The sequence below is a fragment of the Panicum virgatum genome, chromosome 3K, assembly GCF_016808335.1.
Source record: "Panicum virgatum strain AP13 chromosome 3K, P.virgatum_v5, whole genome shotgun sequence".
In the NCBI taxonomy this organism is placed as follows: Eukaryota; Viridiplantae; Streptophyta; class Magnoliopsida; order Poales; family Poaceae; genus Panicum; species Panicum virgatum.
This window is the reverse complement of record NC_053138.1, coordinates 2,456,251-2,478,453: the sequence shown is the minus strand read 5'-3', so window position 1 is coordinate 2,478,453 and position 22,203 is coordinate 2,456,251. Positions and strand designations below refer to the sequence as shown.

Here is a 22,203-nt window from a genome sequence, read left to right as displayed (position 1 = left end):
AACCAGAGGCCCAGCTCTCGATCTTTCGCGCGCCTGAGCACTACAAGAACCCCAGGATTCGATTTCACTCGCTCCTTTGCTCTCTCCTCGCTCCCACGCTGCAGAACACCATCGCCGCCCCGCTTGAACCCCGGCGAGCTCCACCCCACCGCGGAGCCGCCAACCCAGACCCGCTCCACCCCTACATCCCCCACCATTAGCACCGCCTCGACCTCGCGCAGCTCCCAGGCCATTTTCCCTCACCCGAACACCACCGGAGCCACCCCGCCGCCGTGCTCCGAGCCCGCAAGCCGCCGCTCGCCGTCGACACCCCCTCTCCGACCGCCCTAGCCTCGATTCCAAGCACCCAGAGGTGCGCCTTGAACCCGTGAGGCTCACGCACCCCTCCACCCTCGCCGCTGGTGAGCCCCTCGCCGGGAAACCGCCGGTCAAACCTCGCCTCCCCTCTCTGACCCGACCCAAGGACCGCGTGTTTGAATTTGGAAAAGCCCAGGGGGCTGTCTGCAAACCCAAGACACATATGAATAGTGCCTTCAGGGACTTGTTTGCTAGGATTTGCTGTAAACTTTGAAATTCAGTATAAATTCGTAGAAAATTCGTAAAATAGCAAATCTGGATGTTTTGGAATCCTCTTGAAGAGCTCTATGCAGTAGAACCAGAATATGTTAGGCTTTAGTTGCAAGTTTTTGCTGTAGATGTTGTTTTGTGTTACTAGGTGTATAAATACTCGTTCTTTAATCTTTTTCTTATCTGATGCTTGAAAGCTTGTATTGCTCTGAAATTTTGGTGGTAGTTTACTCTTGTTACACTAGATTTACTATAAAAATTTCATGATCAGTTCTTTGTTGTAGCTATTTATTTGATTTAATCTTTGTTTAATAGACTTTATTCATGGTAAATAGTTTCTGTTCTTGATAAATCATGAAAATATTCCTGAGTGTTCTTCTGGAGTATGTTAGCTTGTCCAGGAAGTTTGAGCCTTAGTTCATGGCTAGATCAGGGGCTAAAATATAAATCTTGCTAATCTGTTGTCTGTTTTATTTATTTTCTCAGAATTATTTCGGTGTAGATAAAATCATGAAAAATTCACAGTAGATAAATAATCCCTGTGTAGATCTCCTGTTAAATTTTGAGCTTCTACTTTGCTATATTTTAGTCTGTATAATTCAAGCTTGTGCTAAGTGTTGCCTGCATAAATGATTTATTGTGATTAAATGGTTACATGTCTTCATATGATTTTTGCAGGGTAGCTTAGTATGTTCATGTTCTGTTTATTGTAATTTTGGTATAATTTATTTCTATTTGTACTCTGAGTTGTTGATTCATTTGTAAACCGTGACTTAATTGTATAGGAAATCACCCCCACTTGTTTATGAAGTTAGTCAACTTCATTTGTGCTGTTGATCATGATGCCTTGTGTAGTTAAATTTGTTATTTAACTACTCTATAAACGATTGCCCATGTTTGTTTATAATGTTGTTCTTGCATTACATATAGATACGACTACTTTGTCAGACGGGACGTACGAGTTGATTCCGGAGTCCGACGGAGGTGATCTCGAAGCTCAAGTGAACACTGCGGAACTAACTGAAGCCCCGAACCAAAGTTCGGAAGAGCCTAGCGCTGAAATAGTTAGCAACTACCGAGAAGGCAAGCCCCGGACATAACCTATACTTCAAATTAATATCATTTACTGTATTACGTACTTGTGCATTTACAGTTCTTAGGATTTGGATTGAAACCCTAGATGCATGATACTAGGAACCTATGTACTGAACACTAGACTTGAGTTCGAGTAATTGCTAAGCTTATAGGAACGGTAAAAGTCGAATGATTGCCTGTCACTCGCGAGCTTTATAGGAATTGCTTGTTTACTTTCTGTTATCAATATAAGGACGACGGACGGGGTTGTGTTCGATATCATGTCCTATGTGAGACCCCGTCTGTGTTGATGAACTTGCTAAGGTCGCGGTGTGTGGTAGTGCTGATTAAGTTTTTGAAAGTACTAGTCACATGCCGTAAATATGGTACGCGGCAAGCCTAGTAGCCGATTGGACCGGGGAGTGGATATACCTCCCACTCTCTCAGTAGGGATAGGTTTTTTTTATATGTTGCGCAACACTACGACTTCTAGGGACAAGGTTCGGCCTTGGAGCCCTGTAGTCGGGGAGAGTGGCACTATCCACAAGCCGGAAAGAAAGGTTAACGGTTGTTTGGGAATGACCCGACGGTATTCCAGACGTGTGTGCTAGGTTACCCTTGCAAGGTTGATTTTCGATTCAGAATCGTCCGCCTCTCACGATGAAATGAGACTGCTTGATCTCTTTGCCACACAGAGTAATAAGAGCAACAATATTCTTATTAATCTTGATGTTTGCTTAGAAGTTCCACCATGAATGGTTAGTAGATGCTTACATAGAATGGTTAATCAACTAGAATCTTGCAGCTAAAACTTGAAAGTAAGGACCTACTCTTTATTGCTTTTCAGCAAAGGAAAACCAGAGCCTTACAAAGCCTTGCATAGTCTAGCTAAGGTGGGCTACTTATACCCGTTGTCGGTTAAGTCTTGCTGAGTATTAGAATACTCAGCCTTGCTGTTGAAACCCTTTTTCAGGTATGACTTTTGAGGATCAGGTCGCTAGCTTGACCTATCCTTGCTCGTTGCCTCCTGGCTGGTCCGTAGAATGGGATACGTCTTTGGCCGGCAATGACTATGACGAGTGATACCAGGCTTGGGCTAGCTTGGTATACTTTTGGCGACGTGTTGTAGTGATCGTGTTTCATCTTCCGCTGTTTAGACTCTGAACTTATAATCATGGCTTGTATAACTGCTTTACTTAAGTTGGCTTTGTAATAAGGTTTTCAACTGGTTTGTAATCATTACTATGCCTGTGTTGTAAAAATTTTGGTTGTAATATCTCTGGACTCGCCTTCGTGCGGGGTATGCTTGTTCGATCCAAGAATCGGTGGTTGTATCGGGACGTTACCCGACAGACCAAAAATTGTTCCGTTTGAAGTGCATTTAAGCTAATGTTGCCTTTATGGTGATGGTTTACGCACTTGAGCCGGGATAATTTAGGCGGTTCTGCCACACTACGGCTGTAAATTCCAAATCATGGGTTGGATAATTCTGCTCATGAGGCCTGAGTTGGCGGGAAGCGTATGCAACAACCTTCCCGTCTTGCATCAGTACACAACCCAATCCTTGTCGGGATGCATCACAATAGATAACAAAATCCCGATGAATGTCCGGTAGGGTCAGACTGGGGCGGTCGTCAACCTATTCTTCAATTCTTGAAAACTCCTTTCACATGACTCTGTCCAGGTGAATTTCTTCTCCTTGAGCAGCTCTGTCATGGGCCGGGCTATCTTGGAAAATCCTTCAATGAACCTCCGATAATATCCAGCTAATCCAAGAAAACTTCTGATTTCACTAATATTGGTCTGTTGCTGCCAGTTGGAAACTGCTTCGACCTTCTCGGGGTCCACTACTACTCCTTCTGCGATTAGAATATGTCCAAGAAAAGCCACTTTCTCTAGCCAAAATGCATAGAGTTTGTTCGCTCTCAATTTCTCCAAAACTACTCTCAGATGTTGCTCGTGCTCCTGAACACTCTTTGAGTAAATAAGTATGTCGTCGATAAAGACTACGACAAACTTATCTAATTCATCCATAAACACCTTGTTCATGAGGTTCATGAAATACACAGGTGCATTAGTTAGTCCAAAAGACATCACGGTGAACTCAAACTGCCCGTATCGTTGGACAAAAGCTGTTTTTGGAATGTCGCTTTCTCTAATCTTGAGCTGAAAATATCCTGTCCTCAGATCAATCTTGGAGAAGTACTTGGCTCCTTTTAGTTGATCGAAAAGGTCATCAATCCTGGGGAGGGGGTACTTATTCTTGATGGTAACTTCGTTCAGCGCCCGGTAATCTACACACAACCTCATACTCCCATCCTTCTTCTTGGCAAATAGGACTGGGGCTCCCCAAGGCGACGAGCTTGGTCTGATGAAGCCAATTCGTTGTAATTCTTCCAGTTGCTTCTTTAATTCTGCCAATTCGGAGGCTGTCATACTATAGGGTCTCTTGGCTATAGGGGCGGTTCCTGGGACAAGGTCGATAACAAACTCTATATCCCTATCTGGTGGCATCCCAGGAAGTTCTTCCGGGAAAACATCTGGGTACTCATTTACTACTGGGACTTCTTCCAATGACTTGGCTTCCATGCTAAACATCATTGGGTCTGATCCTTTTACCCGGGTATGGCAGGTCACTCGTATTCCTTCCGGGTTTGTTAGGTGCACCACCTTGTCAGTACAACCTATGAGACCATTGTGTCGGCTTAACCAGTTCATTCCAAGGATCACGTCTATTCCCTTAGACTTAAGTAATACAAAGTCTGTTAAAAATTCTACCCCACTTAAATTGATCCTTACCCGTAAACAACCTAGTTGACACTTGATGTCTCCTCCAGGCGTCCGGGTTAATAGGGGTGTTTTTAGTAGTACTGTAGGTATATTGTGCTTTTCCACCAAACTCGAGAATATGAATGAGTGTGATGCTCCAGAATCAAATAGTACTGTTGCAAGAGCTGAGCTGACTAGGTACTCACTGAGCACTACGCCCTGAGCTCCTTGAGCCTCCTGCGCGTTGATGTGGTTGACGCGGGCTCGTCCAAATGACTGCTGGGGCTGCCTCATCTGCTGACTGTGGTTGTTGGTGGTGTTGTTGTTGCGGATGGGCACTCGGTTGGCACCTGACAGAACTGGCTTTGATCCATTCACCGTGTTGGAGAAGGCTGATGTAGCAGGCTTGTTCTTAACATATGGGCAGTTGGCAATGAAATGTCCTGTCTCACGGTAGTTAAAACAGACCCTAGCATTGCTGTTGTTGGTGGTGACCTGGCTTGCATTGCTCTGCGGGGCACTCATGGTGTTCTGGCTCCTGAGCTGTGTGTTAGGGGCCTGTGGGCCTATCACCTGAGATTGAGTCCTATACTGCATTGGGGCCTGAGATCTTGGTGCAGTGTAGCTGAAGCTTCTTGGTTTCTGGAAGCGATCCTGCTAGCGGGACTTGCTTTCCAGAAACTTGCGCATGTTATCCTTCCTTTCTTCAATTTTGGCTCTTTCTGTAAGAATCGCCTTGTTCATCAGAGTATTGAAGTTAGGGTAGATCTGAGGGGTAAGCAAGGTCCGGAGTTCTGGATTCAGTCCCTTCTTGAACATGTCCTGCTTCTTTTCATCATCATTCACTTTTTCTGGTGCATATCGGGCCAACTCCATGAACTGATGGGTGTACTCTTCCACCGACATGCTTCCTTGCTGTAGTGCGCGGAAATCATCCGCCTTGCGCTTCATGGTGGCCGAGGCAGGCGAGCGGCACAGCGGCTCAGCGAAGTGGGGCGTGCGGCATGTGCGCGGGTGAGCAATGTTGCGTGCGCGCGCAGCCGCGGCTCGCGCGACGTGGGCAGAGGGAGGCCACGGGGCGCTTGGCGCGGTGGGGTGCGGGCCAGGGGGAGGTGTGCACGCGCGGGCAGGCGGCCGGAAGGGTCGGGCACATGCGCGTCCGCGTGGGCTAAGGGCGGCGGCGGCTGAGCGGCGTTCGGGGGCGCGCGGTGCGCGGTAGAGAAGGGAGGGAGGGAGGAGAGTGGGAGAGGAAAAAGAAAATTGGAGAAAGGAAAAGAAAATGGAAAAAGAAGAGGAAAAAAATGGAAAATGAAAAAGAAAAAGGGGAAATTCTTCATCACAATGACCGTGGGGCCGGTCGGCCACGCTCAGCGGTCGCGCGCGCGCGCGGACGAGGCCACAGGGAAAGGGGTCGGGGGTCTGGACGTTTGGAACAGAGCAAGATTCCGGGAATTAGGGTTCAGGGTTTTAGGAGGATTTTGAGCCCAACGATGAAAAGTTTTTGAAAATATTTTAGCGCGTGATTTAATTTTGATAGATTTTCGGGATGTCACAAGCATACAAGTACCAGGGACATTCTTCATCACAATGAGCTTTTATTCTAGTCCTGTCATTCTTGGGCATCTTTATCTCCACTCTATTCTTGATACTGTACTCAGTAATAGCCTTTCTAAGCACCTCTACTGAGTCAAACTTCATGCCAACTTTGAAAATTGGGTTTTGCAAATCCTCGTCTGAAACTTCTCATGTTGTGTGCAGCCTGACCTTCTTCATCAGATTCTGGTAGCTCCAAATCTTCTTCATCAGAGTCCAACTCATCCCATTCTTTGCCTGCTGGGCATTGTCTGTGCCAATTGGGGGGGCAAATCTTTTCCTCTCTGCTCTGACTACTATGCCCTTTGATGCACCCTCATCAATCACCCTTTCATCAACATTGTCACAAAACAGGTCATCATCATCATCATCAGCTGCATAGTCACTGTCAACAAAATCCACATCTGAACTGGCTTCACTATCATCACCATCAGAAGGGACATGCATCTTTCTAGGACTAATCACCGCGGGTAAGGTTGCAATTGGATTAAGCACAATGTCCTCAAACTTGTTATCATCAACAGTATTGTAATGGTCCATATAAAGCACATAGTTCTTGACTTTAAATGCAACTTGCTTCATTATCTGTGCTTCTTTGTTTGATTCAATCAAACGCAAACCGGTTGACAAGTCCAACTCAGGCAACAACCAAAACACTGGGACACCGAGATCATAACCTAGCAGCAGTGTTATCTCATCAACTACGGTAAAAGACCAGTACTTCACTTTGACATGGTCAAACCAATCAACCCTGCCATCGAGGTACACTCGATCTGCACCAGACCCACAGAAAAATCCACCATGATGCACTTCCACTGAAAACTCTTCATCATCAGGCTCTAAACAATGAAAATCAACCCTAAAATTAACCACCCAACATGACCCTTGCCACCAAAATAATTTGCTGCCTACAAAGACCAACTACTACGGCCCCAAAACAATTGCGATTGCACCCATTGAGCTATAGAGACAGAGCTTACCGTAGATTGGTGCCGCTGCGGCTTTAGGTCGTCGACGACCTGAGGACATGGTGCCGCCGCGCCGCAATCGAAGCGCCCAGGGGGCAACAAACGCGCACCTTCCTAGCACCTCGAGTCACACCGTCTCGTTCACTTCTCCCTACCCGCGCCTTCGCCGCCGCCCCGCATCACCCGCTCTCACCTCGTCCTCTATCATAACAGGAAATTGGGGGAAGAGGATGGGTGGAGAATGGGAAGGAATGGGCTGCGGGCGGGGTTTTTTTTGCTAAATGGCCGCGGGTCAGAGACACGGTGGCACAGCCACGTCAGATTATGGAGCTGGCGTGGCTGACTTTGGACCGTCCGTGCGCCGCGGGAATAGATGCGGAACCTAGATGGCTACTTTTAAAGTTCGAGGACGCAAATGGGAGGACGCGAAAAGTTTGAGGATCCAGGGTGCATTTTACTCTATTAAGGGGTACCTTTGAAGGGATCCTAATATCCTAGTCGCTGGATTGGATGGATCCAGAAGAAACTGAAAAGAGCTGCCTCACGATCCTATTGTACTTCAGTCATGACCATGTCAAGTTATCAAGGGTGAAGACATACACACAATTGGACTCACTCATGGTGAATACTCACTCCTGACCTGGTGGTCATATGTGGAGAACTGGAGATGGGCGACATGGCACTCCCCGAGAATGATTTTGCCATCGAGATCTCTCATCTGCGTGACTTTAAGTTCAAATACGTATCATAATAAAACAAGTAGTAAAGGACAGTCAGATCTTGGATTCCTATGCAGTAAAATCAGCTACAGTCGAAGCACAGCACTTCAATGTTCTGGCATCGAATTACATGTCAATTTCACCAGACTTGTCTGAACCAGGGTTATCAATATCGTGATGGCAAAAATTAATATATGTACACATAACTGTATAAATCACAAAAAAAGATGAAATATGTACAGTGCAAGATTGATTGAACCATCGCATCAACATATTCAATTGAGACTTCAAGATTTTATAGATATAGCTACATCTTAATACGACAATTGATGGAGAGATATAGGGAGCAGAAGAAGGACTTGCACATGGTCTTCATTGACCTTGAGAAGGCATATGACAAAGTACCGAGAAATGTCATGTGGTGGGCTTTGGAGAAGCACAAAGTTCCAACTAAGTACATTACCCTCATTATTAAGGATATGTACAAGGATGCGACGACGTTTGTCCGGACATGTGATGGCAACACCACTGACTTTCCTATTAACATAGGCCTACACCAGGGGTCAGCATTGAGCCCTTATTTATTTGCTTTAGTGATGGATGAGGTCACAAGGGATATACAAGGTGAGATCCCTTGGTGTATGCTCTTTGCTGATGATGTGGTGCTAGTTGACGAGAGTAGGGCAGGGGTTAATAGAAAGTTAGAGCTGTGGAGATGCACGTTAGAGTCGAAAGGGTTCAGACTTAGTAGGACAAAGACCGAGTACATGATGTGCGATTTCAGCGCGACTAGACATGAGGGGGGAGACGTTAGTCTAGATGGGCAAGTGGTGGTCCAGAAGGATTTTTTTCGGTATTTAGGATCGGTGCTACGAAAGGATGGCGACATTGATGAAGATGTTAGGCATAGAATTTCAGCTGGCTGGTTGAAATGGCGGCAAGCTTCTGGCATCCTTTGTGACATGTGCAGCAACTGAGTGTAGCAGAGATGCGGATGTTGCGGTGGTTTTGCGGGCACACAAGGAGGGATAGAGTCCGGAACGAAGTTATTCCGGATAGGGTCGGGGTGGCACCAATTGAGGAGAAACTTACTCAGCATCGGCTGAGATGGTTTGGACATGTCCAACGAAGGCCTCCTGAGGCGCCGGTGCGTAATGGGGTTCTTGAGCGGGTCGATAATGTAAAGAGGGGTAGAGGTAGACCTAAACTGACGTGGGATGAGTTGGTTAAGAGAGACCTTAAGGATTGGAATATTTCTAAAGAGATAGCTTTGGATAGGAGCGCTTGGAGACTAGCTATCAATGTGCCTGAACCTTGAACTTATTTCTTGCCTGAACCTTGAACTTATTTCTTTCGGGTTTCATCTCTAGCCTACCCCAACTTGCTTGGGAAAAAAGGCTATGTTGTTGTTGTATTGATTTTGTAGTGTGTCTTAGGAAACATTTTGTTTTACATTTTTGTGGCACCCTGAACAATAATTTGGCATTACTTAAAAATTCAGCAACCTACAGGCTCTCCATTCCAACATTTATAAGCTCTATGCATCTATGGCATCAGCCATGGATAGAACGATACTTTAGTTGGCATCTTTGCTCAAAATGTTTGTAAATTACCAAAAAGATTAAGCATTGACGCTGCAATACTTGATTGAGCCACGACACCAACATATTAATAGATAATTTAAGACTTGCTAGATATAGCTTCAAACAATAGTCCATCAGCATTTTTGAAACTTCTGATAGTGCAACCATGTCTCCAGTCTTAGGAAACCTATTATCTTACATTTTGTGGTACCATAAAATCGATATCTTTGTATCACTTAAAAATTCAGCAAATTATAAGGCCTTCCACTGAACTAAAATTCACCTCAACATTTATAAGGTCAGTGCATCTCTGCCATCTCACCATCCGCTATGGATTGTGAGTCCAATGCTAGCACTTAAGTAGGCATCTTCCTCAAAATGGGCAACGGCCTTTATGAGGACAGAGCTGTAATGACAGCTATATAAAAAAGAAAGAAAGAATGAGGAAACTGTTTAAATCTTTGACCAGAAAGCTTGAATTAATCCAGCAACCAGTACTTTCGTGGGTGATAAAATCTATTGATATCTTTCCGACACAAGTACAAAGAACTCGAGCAAATAAGTAATACTGTCTGCGGATAGAATCAATACATGATGGAACAGAGACCTCTTAACATATGCACTGTAGCGAAATAAAAGTGAAGTGAATTCTAGTACTTTATTTCTGGTTAAAAAATTAATATTTTTATAAATGTACCATAGATAGCCAAGCTTGTACAAGATGAGGACGTATGACCAAATGGCATACAGCATAGAAAACATGGACGTGGTCAGAACTCAGAAGTTAATATCTCTAACCAATGCAAGAAACATAAGTTGTACTAATAAAGACATATAATTTGCAGTATGAGACAGCCATCAGCACCGCACAATCAATATAACTGAACAAATTAATTATGCTAATACCTTGACTTCAGCATGAGCGAAGAGGCCAAGAACTCTCAGTTGAAGAAGATCGTGGAACTCAAGGAGATCACTTGCGGTCCCATCGGAGCATTGAACACAGATCCTGGACCAGAGATGCACAGATGGAGTTGTCAGGTAACGCGCCGCCGTCCGCTGCTCGCCTCCCAGCAGACATCCCTTGATGAACCAACTGGCAAGCAGCCAAGCACAAAAACACAAGTTAGGTTGGACCGTCGCCACATGCTGCACGCGAGAACACCTGGGTTTTCCGACGCGGCATTCCGTCGAACAGGATGCGGGCATGGCCAGGAGCCCAGGACCAGGGAGAAATCCTGGAGGACGGGACTTGGACCACCGAGCCGCTAGTGCCAGGTCATGGTCTTTTGTGGTGGGTGTGGATCACCTTCACCTGCTCACCGGAAAGCTCATCCGGATTCTGGATGAAAATAAGCGAAAAGTCCATCCAAATATTTGATTATTTTTCAATTCTGTAGACCGCCCCCCTTAATAGGAAAGCCCAAAACTCGCGTAGCCCATAATCGAACCGATTTTTCCTCCTCTACCCCCTCCCCGAGCGTGTCTCTCCCCGACGAAAAAATTGCAATATTAGGACTGCAAACACTGACTACTTGTGAATTTGTCACTCCCAATGTTTGCGGTCACATTTTTTCAAATTTCTCCCGACGAAAAAATTGCAATATTAGGACTGCAAACACTCAAGATGGCAACGGGTAGAAAAAAACCCGCAAATCCGCGGACACCGAACCCGTTGGGCGCGGATTCGGGTCTGGGTTCGTACCCGCGGGCGCGGGTACGAATTCAAACCCGACGGATATTTGATAACGGATTTCAAAATTTAATACCCGAACCCGCAAACCCGCATACCCGCTGACATGTGGGCCCAAATACATGAGTATATATAAGAGTTTTTAGGGTTTCCCAGCTCCCGGCCGCCACTCCACTCACCCACCCCGACGGCCCGAGTCCCAGGCTCCCAGCCGCAAACCCCATCCCCCCCAAGCCCTGGTCCCCTGCGCCCCCAACCCAAGCTCCCAGCCGCAAGCCCCAGGGCCGCCGGCTCCCCTCCGGCCGCCGCTCTCCCCTCCGGTCGGCGTCTCCCTCTCCGGCCGGCGCTCTCCCTGGCGGGCTCTCCCAGCGCCGCGCCGCCCCCACGACCCAGCGTCGCGAGTCCGCGACCCCACTCCCCCGGCGCGCGGTCGCGCCCCCAGCGGAGCGGCCCCCTCCGAGCGCCGCCAGGGCCGTCCGCTCCCCCAGCCCCCTCCTCGACTCCACCGCCGCGAGGGACTCGCCGCCCTGGACGGGCAGCCGCCGGGGGGCCTCGCTGCCCCTGGACGGGCCGCCGCCGCGAGGGGGATGGCCATCGGGGGGGAGCGGGGAGGGGCTCGCCGCCCCTGGACCGGCCGCCGCGACGAGGGTACTCGCCGCCCCTGGCGGGCACACGAGCATGCCCGCGGGCAAGGGATGCCCGCGGATAGCGGGCGCGGGCAGAGGATGCCGCCTGTGGCGGGCGGCGGGCGCGGGCACGGGCACGGAATTTTGGTCGCGGGTGCGGGCACGAGACACTGGTATCCGCGGGCATTCTACCCGTTGCCATCTTGAGCAAACACTGCCTACTCGTGAATTTGCCACTCCCAGTGAATGACACGGTGGGACCATCTGTGCCTATGAAATGTGGGGCCAATGGCAAAACTGCAAAGACAATGTTTTGTTTGCGGTCACATTTTTTCAAATTTCTCCTCCCCGACGCCCCCTCCGCGCCGCCCCTTGGCTCGCCCTCACCTGCTCCGGCGCGCCTCCTCCCTGCTTCGGCGCGCCTCCTCCCTGCTCGGAATCGGGTTGTCCTTCCTCCTTGACTCTGGATCTGCGTCGAGCGTTGCCCCTACCGCCCCCGGAGCGTTACTGCGCCATCTTTTCCCCCGAGGTCAGCAGCGCCGCCGGCCCCTGGCGCCCCTATCGTCCCCTGTTTACATGGCGCTGCTGCAGGAGCTAGCGCACATGCGCAAGCTCTCCTCGCGCTATGGATTCTAGTAGAGAAGCTTTGTTTCCGACGGGGAGAACTTTGATTCCTTCCATCCTTGACATGGATTTGTGAAGGTGAGTGCTCAATTGGGTTCGGTTTGAAACAAGGACGCTTCGAGTCCAAGCAATTGAACTGAAACTCGCCATAGGGGACCAATTTCATCGGCGATTATGCAGCAATAGGAGCTCGAGGTGGCCAAGTAGTGGGCAGCCACGCAGCGCGGGGCAACCGAGCAGCGGGAGGCTACGCGGGAGCGGGCGGCGTACGTGAGCGGGCCGCGGCTAAGGCCGGCGAGCGCGTGAGGCCGCGGCATGCGGCCAGCGTCGGGCGAGCGTGGAGCAGGGTTTTCCTAACCGACCGTTTGGACCGAACCGGCGCCCACCGGTACTGATTTACCGGACCGGTTTGACCGGTTACCGGTAGAAACCGGTCAAATTCAAATTTGAATTCAAAAAACTCAGTTCAACCGGTTCGTACCGGTATACCGGCCGGTTTGACCGGTTTGAATTCAAATTCAAATTTAAAATCGCATGTGTAACCGGCATACCGGCCGATTTGACCGGTTTACCGGCCGGTTTGACCGGTTTGCCAAGTGGGCCTTAATGGTCCGTCTCATTTTTTTCCTTTTCTTTTTTGTTTTAACTTTAAATGTCCGAAAAGTATGTTAAACGAATGAATTTTTGAGAAAATTTGACACCATTAGATTCGTCGCACCTTGAAGTATTTTTAGGAATTTTTTGGGAATTTTTCATTTTTTTGAATTCAAATTTGAATTTTGAATTTGGGCCGGTTTAGTACCGCCCAAACCGAAACCGAACCGGTTCCCAACGGTTAGGTGAACACTGGAGTGGAGGCGCTGCGGCAACCGAGCCGAGCGGCGGGGGCTTGCGTAGAGAAGAAGAACGTATAAACAGAGATTCAACATAAATGAATTCTGCTGGTATTGAGGAAAAAAAGATATCATCAACTTTAAGGATATTTTTAAACATTTCATCACTCAACTCAGAGAATCGACTCAAAATAATTAGGATTGCCAAATATCCAGCTTATTCAGGACCTGTTTGTTTCTGCGTCGGCAAGGCTTATCCGCGAAAGAAACGGAATAAACCCGCCAAACAGCGCGCGTTTGACGCGCTTATCTCGCCCGCCGGCCCGCGGTTTAAGCGAGATTTGTACTGCGTCCTTGAGAATCGCGTGAAGCGAGCAGCGGGCCGCGTTGGCTTATTGTGCGCGCACGTTTCTCAACCACAGTCCCAAACAAGGCCTCAGATAGCCGATTCTCTAGACAGCTGGCTTATCTCATAATTTTAATTCTCAGAGAAGCGCGGTTCAGAAAAAGCGAAAATAAATAGGGCCCACACCACACCCGCCGTCGCCGGCCCAAGAAGCGCCCGGTCCTTGTAGCTGTTTGGGCTTGGGTGCCAACAAATGGGCCTCCAAAGGTGAAAAGCGAGAAAGCAAAAGCCCCACGAAGCGAAGGCGCCCCTTGGTGGTGCGAGGGGCCGGCCGTCCAGTTCAGTTACAGCGAGAATTGAAAAAGAAAAAAGAAAAAAAAAGGATCCGCTAGGAGTTCAATTGGCACTTGGCAGTTGCTGAGCCTGAGCGCGCTCGCCTTCGCCCTCGCTGTCGCCGTCGACGTTGCCCGCGGGCGGCGGCGATGGGGAACTCGCAGGCTTCACCGGCGTCCGCCTCCAGCTCCCGCTTCGTCGTGGCCTCTAGGTACCACCCCACTCACAGTTACCACCTCCGTCGTTGCGGAGACGTGCGAGCCTAGTCCGGTGATCTCACTGCCGCGCCTCCTCGCAGGGCCTTCTCGAAGCAGGAGCTGGATAGCCTCCGCGCGCTACTCACCTCCCTCGCAGCGCAGTCGCAGACCAGCGGCCGCGCCATCTCACGCGCTGTCTTCCTCGTGAGCAACCGTGTTTCCCCCAAATTGCTTTGAGTTTGGTTTGGATCTTGCTGGATCTATATGATAAGTCTCTAACGGGTGTCTCTCTTCGTGCAGGAGTACTACGGGGTGCGGGGGGCGTTAGGCGAGAGGCTGTTTCAGTTGGTGGGTAAGGAGAGTGGCGGGAGCGATGGAGTCACGTTGGAGGATTTGATCATCTCCAAAGTTGGTACCTCTGGTCTAGTGCTCGACTCAATTCGATCCATTCTGTCGTTCAGTTTGTTGCCGCAAGTGAGAATAGTGATGCCTTGGTGGAATTGATTGAAATTGAATTGGAGATATGGATGCATTATTGCTCGATAGATTGCTATTTGCATGCATAGACTGCTTCAGTGCTTTAATTCAATGAGAATTTTCGCTGTGATCTTATAAACTTGTCTACTTTCTATGCATTCTAATTTGAAAATCTTTTCTTTGTTACATGTAGGCAACATATGGAAGGGGAACTCGAGACGAAGTTGATGAGTTCATTTATCAACTATGTGACGTTACAGGAGATGGTGTCTTAACAAGGTACATCTCGAGGGAAATGATTGTCTTCTAACACATTGATGTGTCATGTGTGGACTGTGTCCTTTGCTAAGCTGGTTCAGTAGTTGTACACTTCGAATTTGAAATTGCCCCAAACAACTGTGCTACAATATGCAAGTGAATGGAGGAAAAGGTCTCTTGTTACCATTGTCCCTCTATGCATTTCCATTGCATGTTTTAGGTAGCTCTTTCACTGGGTGCCATAAGCCATTGAAAGAGATGACATTGTCTGCACTTGTAAGAATCTATGTTTTGTGTTTTTAACAAGGCTTATGATTTATAGTTTCGTTGGGGGTTCTTTTATTCAAGGTTTTAGGCATTAATTGGTATTTACTCTTGCATTTACCCCTCCTTGTGCACTTCCAGGTCTGATCTGGAAGCTGTCTTGGCCTCCATTCATGAAACTGTATTTGCAGAAAACAAGGGAGTTGGGGAAGGTTCCAATAACAAAACGTTTGAAGCATTCCTCAACTCTGCAGTATTTTCGAAGGATGCTGAAGGGGTCTCAGAGAAGGCTATGTCATTATCAGACTTTAGGAACTGGTGCACTCTCTTGCCCTCATTGAGGAAATCCCTTGGAAATTTGTTGATGCCCCCTGATTCAGGTCTGTCTTATTCTTGTCTCTGCTTGTATTCCTAAACACAGCATTTCCATCATTAAAATAGAAAAAAAAAAAAATAATTGTATATAGCATCTAAAATTAATTCATACGATCATGTTCAGTCCATCTGATGGTGTAGAAGTAGGACTGACATTTTTTCCTCATGCAGTCCCCCATTAGTCTTCACATCTAGGAATTGACACAGCTGATTCACATGATGGTTGGGGTGAAATTTTTCGCTCTTTTTCTCAAAAAAAGTTTTGGCACTCTACAGCTGGAGTGTTAAGGAGAAGCTCATAAGCATGTGCTCACAGAATTTTCACATGCATGTAACTATGTGAAAAATATAGCACATACAGTAAAACTATTTTCTTGAAAAATGCCTAAGGTTGTTAGCCCAGTAGGTGCGAAGCAACCGGCGGCACTCCACAGGCGGGGGGTTCGAACCCCCACCGGGGTGGATTTACCCCGCCTGTGGGAAAAAAAAACCCTCGCTGTGCTTCCGTTGAGCTTGGCTGTGCGACACGGCTCTTGGGCGACGGAACCCGGCCCATGTGGCTACGGCCCGGCCCAGTGGGCGACGGAACCCGGCCCATGAAGGTTACGGACCGGCTCAGGGCCAAGGTGCCGCCAGTCCAAGCCCGGAAGCCGGCTTTCGGGGGTTTTCTCGGCCGGGGTCAACTGGCCTCTTCTTAATTGAAAGCCGTGGGGGCGGTCTTTCCCCCGCCGGTCGAGTTTTTTATTTTCTTGAAAAATGGGACATTCCAGACTGTTCATCCTCAAACTTGTACCTGAAGACACTGATAGGGAAGTTCCATTATCGAACCATTACTTTCTAAGTCTCAAACCAGATCAAATCAAATAGTCCTGAGGCATACGTTTTTTTTTCCTCTTACAAATACCCCTTAATCACTTATGTCATTTCACACTCTTGCCTGTTCATTCTGAAAGAATTTATCAATTAGTTCTGCACATGCTATCTTCAGTTGTACATTTTTATCTCTTGCATGTTTATTAATATTTGAGAAGTTTAAATGAAATCTTAATTTACATATGTTAAATACCACCCCTATCTGCAATGTACATGATATATCATGGCATGCTTTTGCTGACCTTTAGTTTGTTTGCAGGCAGACCAGGGTTTGAAGTACCACTGCTTCACTATCCTGAAAACATCTCCACTGATTTGCTACTTCTAAATAAAGAGTATGCTTGGCATATTGGAGGTGGTTTTTCCCAACATGAGGTGCAAGAATGGAAGCTTTTATATCATAGTTCTCTTCACGGGCAAAGCTTCAACACTTTCTTAGGCAAAGTAACGTGAGTACTCTTCGGTTTGTAGATCTGCCCGAGTGAAAGCAACAATCTTTAACTTCGATCGCGATTATAAAGCCGTGTTACTATGTATGGAAATGACATAATGAAATAAAGTTCCACCCTCATGACATGATTTCAACTACTTTTCTCTGTTTGCATAGCTGCCACATTGAAGCCAGTTCTCATAGCTAATAATGCGCATTCAACAGACTGCCATGATTTATGGGAGTTCTTATGCTTATCCTATCATTACTCATGCTTTTGTATTAATAAACTATATATGTAATTCTTGGATATGTTTTTCATTTTACAGGAATGGTGATGCACAGACTGTTCTAATTGTTAAAGATACAGAAGGATCAGTTTATGGTGGATATGCATCACAGCCTTGGGAAAGGCACAGTGATTTTTATGGTGACATGAAGTCATTCCTCTTCAAATTATACCCTCAAGCATCAATTTTCCGCCCTACAGGAGCAAACAAAAATTTGCAATGGGTATGCCTTGCTTTGTTTGAAACATCTTCTCAATTTTATTTTCTTCACTTCATGTCTTACTACTCATCTCGAGTACTATAAATGGTAGTAATCATTAGCTTATTTTGGCAGTGTGCTATAAACTTCAGCTCTGAGAACATACCTAATGGTATTGGATTTGGAGGGCAGCCCCATCATTTTGGGCTCTTTTTATCTGCAAATTTCGATCAAGGGCACTCATTTACTTGTAGCACGTTTACCAGCCCTCAATTTTCCAATACAAACAGGTTCAGGCCAGAGGTTATTGAATGTTGGGGCATACAAATGAGGGGTGCACAAGATGAAAAACCGGAGCTTGTCAAGGGGACTGTCCTTGAGAGATTCAAAGAGGATCGCAACATGCTGAAGTTGGTTGGTTTAGCAAATTCGAGTGATTAAGGACTGACAGAGGATCACATTTTGCAAACTGTTAGTCTTGGAGAGCCTGTACATCACATGTTTATAAAAACAGTCAATCTGGAGACCATGTCTGTGTGTGCACATATGATTTCTGTCGTCGTTGAGTTTTATCACTAAAAAAATCATTTAATTGAAAAATGACGTGGAGCTCATGGTTTATACTTTATACTATTTGACCTACATTTGTGCCTGATGATGAATGACAGAGGAACTAGCTTTGAAGAACATGTATAAGTAAAAAAAAAAACACTGCCATGTGTTTTTCCTCGTTGGAGGGCAGGGTAACCAACGGTGGTGACCCCAAGTTAATGTAACTGTCGATGGAAGATGTGCTCGTCCTTCGTTGGTTTGCTAGTCTAGTGCGGCTCATGTAATAATGTATTAATATTACATGTACCGAGCATTGGACTTTTTTTTAAGGAATCGGAAGCACAGGAGTTCGTGTTATTCATGGAGGAATTATACCTTCTTTTTTTAAGGGAAAGGAATTGTAACATTTCTTGATAAATTCTTACAACATCCATGTGAAATTGCAGTTACGTTGTGCACGCCAAATGGGCCGTACCTTGAACTTTCACGTTGGGCTGGGCTATACAAAATATAAAATGGACTTATGTCCACCTTTGGACTGGGCCGTGTGGATCACGACCAGGGCCGAAATGACAAATGAGTGTTCAAAACACCCAAGCACCAGAAGTTCCGTCGACAGCGAGACGCCTGTGGTGACATCGTCAATCTTGAGAATTTGCCGGCTCAGTCTTGGAAGATACTCATAGGGGTAGGATTTGCGTACGTGTATTCATAGGAGTGAGTGTGCGTGCGTTGTGAATGTCTGAGTTGTACTGCGTAATCTAAAAAAAACAGCGTTCTGAATTCTCAGTTACTTTACTAGTTTCTTGTGCAGGAATTTCCAGGTTTTTTTGTGACAACCATTTCTTCAGGGCTTTAGTTTGAGTCGACAGTGAACATCCTAACCTTGTCGGATTAACAGGGAATAAATAAATCTCAATTTGGGCCTAATGCCCGGCCAGACTCCCAATTCATCGACAGGCTGCAACGACGAGACCCGCCGCCCGGGTGCTCTCCTATACCCTGAACCTGGCGAATATATGCTGCCATGGTGGTGGCAGGTCTTCTCGATCCTCTAAGATTGTCCACCATGCAGCATGATATTGACAGGCTTGCACAAGGGCAGTTTTTTTTTTTTTTTTTGAAAAAAGCAAGGGCTGGTAATTAAAAGGAGACGAGAGAAAACCATAGGTCCATATAGCACAAACCGGCCCAGACACTAGCACGATGATGGAGGCCTAGTTCGAGTTAGAATCCGCAAATGGGGATGCATGGGATCGATTCGAATTCGATCCGTCCGCCCTCCTCTAGCTCCATGATATGTTCAACTGGGATGAGAAAGGCTATTGCTACGTATTCTGTATGACGTATAGCTAGCTAGGAACAAAGACGACATGATGAGTGTGTCTCCTCGATCTCCTGTGACATACTGCAGCCGCTTATTACAAAGAGACGACATTCTGAAGATGAGGGCATTTATTTCTAGTGTAATTAATTTGCACATTTGTAGACGGCCAAGAAAAAAAAATCAGCGATTGGAAGGAATTATGTCCTAGCGAGGGGTGGCGGCTCAGCAAAGATGCCGAGCGAGGGGTCCATGAGCCGGTTGGCGAGGGGCAATGGATGCCGAGTCTGTTGGATTGGTATTTTTGGGCTGTTTCCTAATTTTTAGCTAGCCAGAGTCTTTTGGAGATCCCCAGTACTATAACCCTTGGAAAAATAGTGAATTTATAGGTACATGCATGGACTACCACCTCTGCTGATCGGCACATGAATGATCTGGTAATAATAAGTTACTTTTGGGAACATGACAAAACAGAGCAAAGGGAACGCTTCCTCTCTTGAGGCGTGCAAGCACCTCATCCGGCCGAAGGAGAGCCATGAATTTTGTCACGGAGGTCCGCCGACCAGGAGGACAAAGTCTGGAGAAAGCATGTGCTCTCTGGTAAATGTAACATCATCAAGGCTTCTTGTTACTAGTATAGGTACTATGGCCCTGTTTAGTTCCCACCCTGTAAACGAAAAAACACAAAAACACAAAATTTTGCGAAGAAATTTTGCTAATTTAAAATACTAAATGAAGTCTATTTACAAAACTTTTTGCATAAATGGGCTGTAAATCGCGAGACGAATCTAATGAGTCTACTTAATCTATGTTTTGCAACAGTGATGCTATAGTATTCATCTGCTAATTATTGATTACTATAAATTAATTAGCATTATTAGATTCGTCTCGCGATTTACAACACATTTGTGCACACCACCCGCGATCTACAAAGCTGCCACCCCACCCAGCGCACCCCCCGCGGACGCCGTACCAACACGACCACGTTATCAAGTCTTCAGCGCGCTACTTAAGCCAGGGCCGTGTTTAGTTACAAAAATTAAAATTCCAAAAAAAATTCCGGTACCTGCATGAAGACTTAAATCTAGACGAAATAAAAAACGCATTGCGACTGCTGTCTGTAAATGGCGAGACGAATCCAATGAACCTAATTAGGCTGTAATTAGATGCTAAATTGCTACATTAATACTACAGTAAATAACCTCTAATGACGGATTAATTAGACTCATTAGATTCGTCTCGCGATTTACAGACGAATTTTATAATTATTTTTGTGATTAGTATTTGTTTAGTACTTCAAATGTAAAAATATGTCTTTTCAAAAACTTTACAACGCGCAACTAAACACAGCCCAGGACTACTCCATGCATGCACCATTAATTTCCTGAGGCCTGATCTCGAGCCAACCTGACCCAGCCTTTCAATAATGATCAGCGTAACCTGCATGCATATATGTGGCCCTTCATCAAGCAATCAAAGCCAACATACAAAATTCAGAAAGAAATTGCATTGTTCGGCTCCTTCATGTTTGCCGTCCCATCAAACTCTACCCAATTATTAGTTTTTTTTTTCATTATTACCATTCACATTCTGAATGAAGATGTATTTATTATTTCCGATATTAAACCAATACAAAATTGTCGGTACCCTATAACTGGGGTACCCACTCCTACTGTGCCAAGACTCGCGTAGTTATCTGTAACTACGCCCTAAGGAGCTGAGCAGCCGGACCCCACCGGACCAACGGTCCCGGATCCGCTTCCCGCTCGGGGATGGGTCCGGTATCACCACGTGTCCCATAAGTGGAAATTCTCAGCACCTGTGCCCGCGGACCCGGACCCCCGCAGGTGGGTCCGGAACCTCCACGTGCCTATCCGGACCCCCGTGAGCTCTCGGCTCAGCTAGCTGCTCGGGAGGGGTCCGGAGCCGCCACGTGTCACGCAGACGCGGGCGCAAGCCTTCCGCTGGAAGCTCCCTCACCCACCCGCATTAAGTGCGAGTGGTTGAGGCGTGCTCTGCTGCCGCTGGGCACGGGGCAGCTTTTGTCAGTCCACACTGTGGATCGCCAGCCCTACTGCCGCATTAAATGCTGGTGGTTGGGGCGTGCGCTGCGAGAGCAGTGTATCGAATACCCACTCACGGGTTGGACAGGCGTGACATGACAACACGGTAAGCCCGCCTGTTTCCAATGCGTCTCGTCAATTACCAAGGCAAGCATTAAAGACTCAGCGCCGCGCGGATGGGCAACGAGTCATGATGACCAGCTACTAACTGGAGCAACAGTGCATGCTGCTACAGCGGACTAAGTCAGTAGTTCGGCGCTTCATTATGATCTCGACGCGCGACTCCAGAGGATAGACTCTACTCCGACAGGACAGCTAAAGACCATCCCTGGTCAGAAGCTACGCACGAAAGCTGACGACAAGATCTCCGTATCTGAGGCATTGAAGGCCAAAGTGTAGTTTATAATACATCGCCGGGCCCACCTGTCGGGCCCCGCTCAGTGTACGTGCTCCCCTTTGACATATAAAAGGAAGAGCATGCCCGCTAGAACACAGGTTCACACGGACACGAGGTTCCACAAGTTTTCACACATGCAGAGACAGGCATAGCTCCTCTCCCAGCTTGCACAAAAGCTCAGGCAATACATCACACAGTGGACATAGGGTATTACGCTCCGGCGGTCCGAACCACTCTAAATCCTTGTGTGCTTCCGTGTTCTTACACCTCTAGATCAAGCATTTCTTGACTACCCCCAAGTACATCCTACACTTAGGATTAGGCGGGTGCATTCCGCCACCCAGTAGTGGTTTTCCACACCACAACATTTGGCGCGCCAGGTAAGGGTGCTTGGCTTTCGCTTGATCATCGGCTCGGCATCACCGTGTTTCAGGTCTCAGAAGGTGTGCATCGTAGACGACCGAGCGCGATTGCAAGTTGGCGTGAGAGTGTCCTGCTGACAACGTGGTCCCTCCGATCTATCTCGCGCCATCTCTGATCACTCGTTCATCAGTTACTGGTCCCCAACCACGAAGGACTGACACGACGAGATGACTAGATCATCATACTCATGGGCATGGGTTCTGTTTGGTTTCATGTACTAGAGTGTGCTAGCAAACTTTGATTGCTAATTACAGTATTAAACAAAGTTAGTTTACAAAATCAACTCCATAACTTCTGCGCTAGGAATCTTGAAGAATCTAATGAGACCTTTAACCGTGTGATTAGAGGATAGT

At 47.0% G+C, this 22,203-nt stretch overlaps 1 protein-coding gene and 1 long non-coding RNA gene across 2 annotated transcripts; one reads left to right on the top strand and one right to left on the bottom strand.

The window, feature by feature from the left end:
• Positions 1-9,387: 9,387 nt before the first annotated feature.
• On the bottom strand, positions 9,388-10,610 carry LOC120696757. Its single transcript, XR_005684288.1, has 2 exons — positions 10,439-10,610; positions 9,388-10,369 (listed from the first exon to the last, which is right to left on the bottom strand). It is a non-coding gene; the product is annotated as an uncharacterized LOC120696757 (long non-coding RNA).
• A 3,150-nt stretch (positions 10,611-13,760) lies between these two features.
• LOC120696756 (MTOR-associated protein MEAK7-like) lies at positions 13,761-17,719 on the top strand. Its single transcript, XM_039979736.1, has 8 exons — positions 13,761-13,939; positions 14,027-14,129; positions 14,226-14,333; positions 14,596-14,681; positions 15,066-15,304; positions 16,432-16,621; positions 16,932-17,115; positions 17,227-17,719. Exons 1-8 carry the CDS (start codon positions 13,878-13,880, stop codon positions 17,530-17,532), a joined length of 1,278 nt encoding a protein of 425 aa, XP_039835670.1. The 5' UTR covers positions 13,761-13,877; the 3' UTR covers positions 17,533-17,719.
• The last annotated feature ends 4,484 nt before the right edge of the window (positions 17,720-22,203 follow it).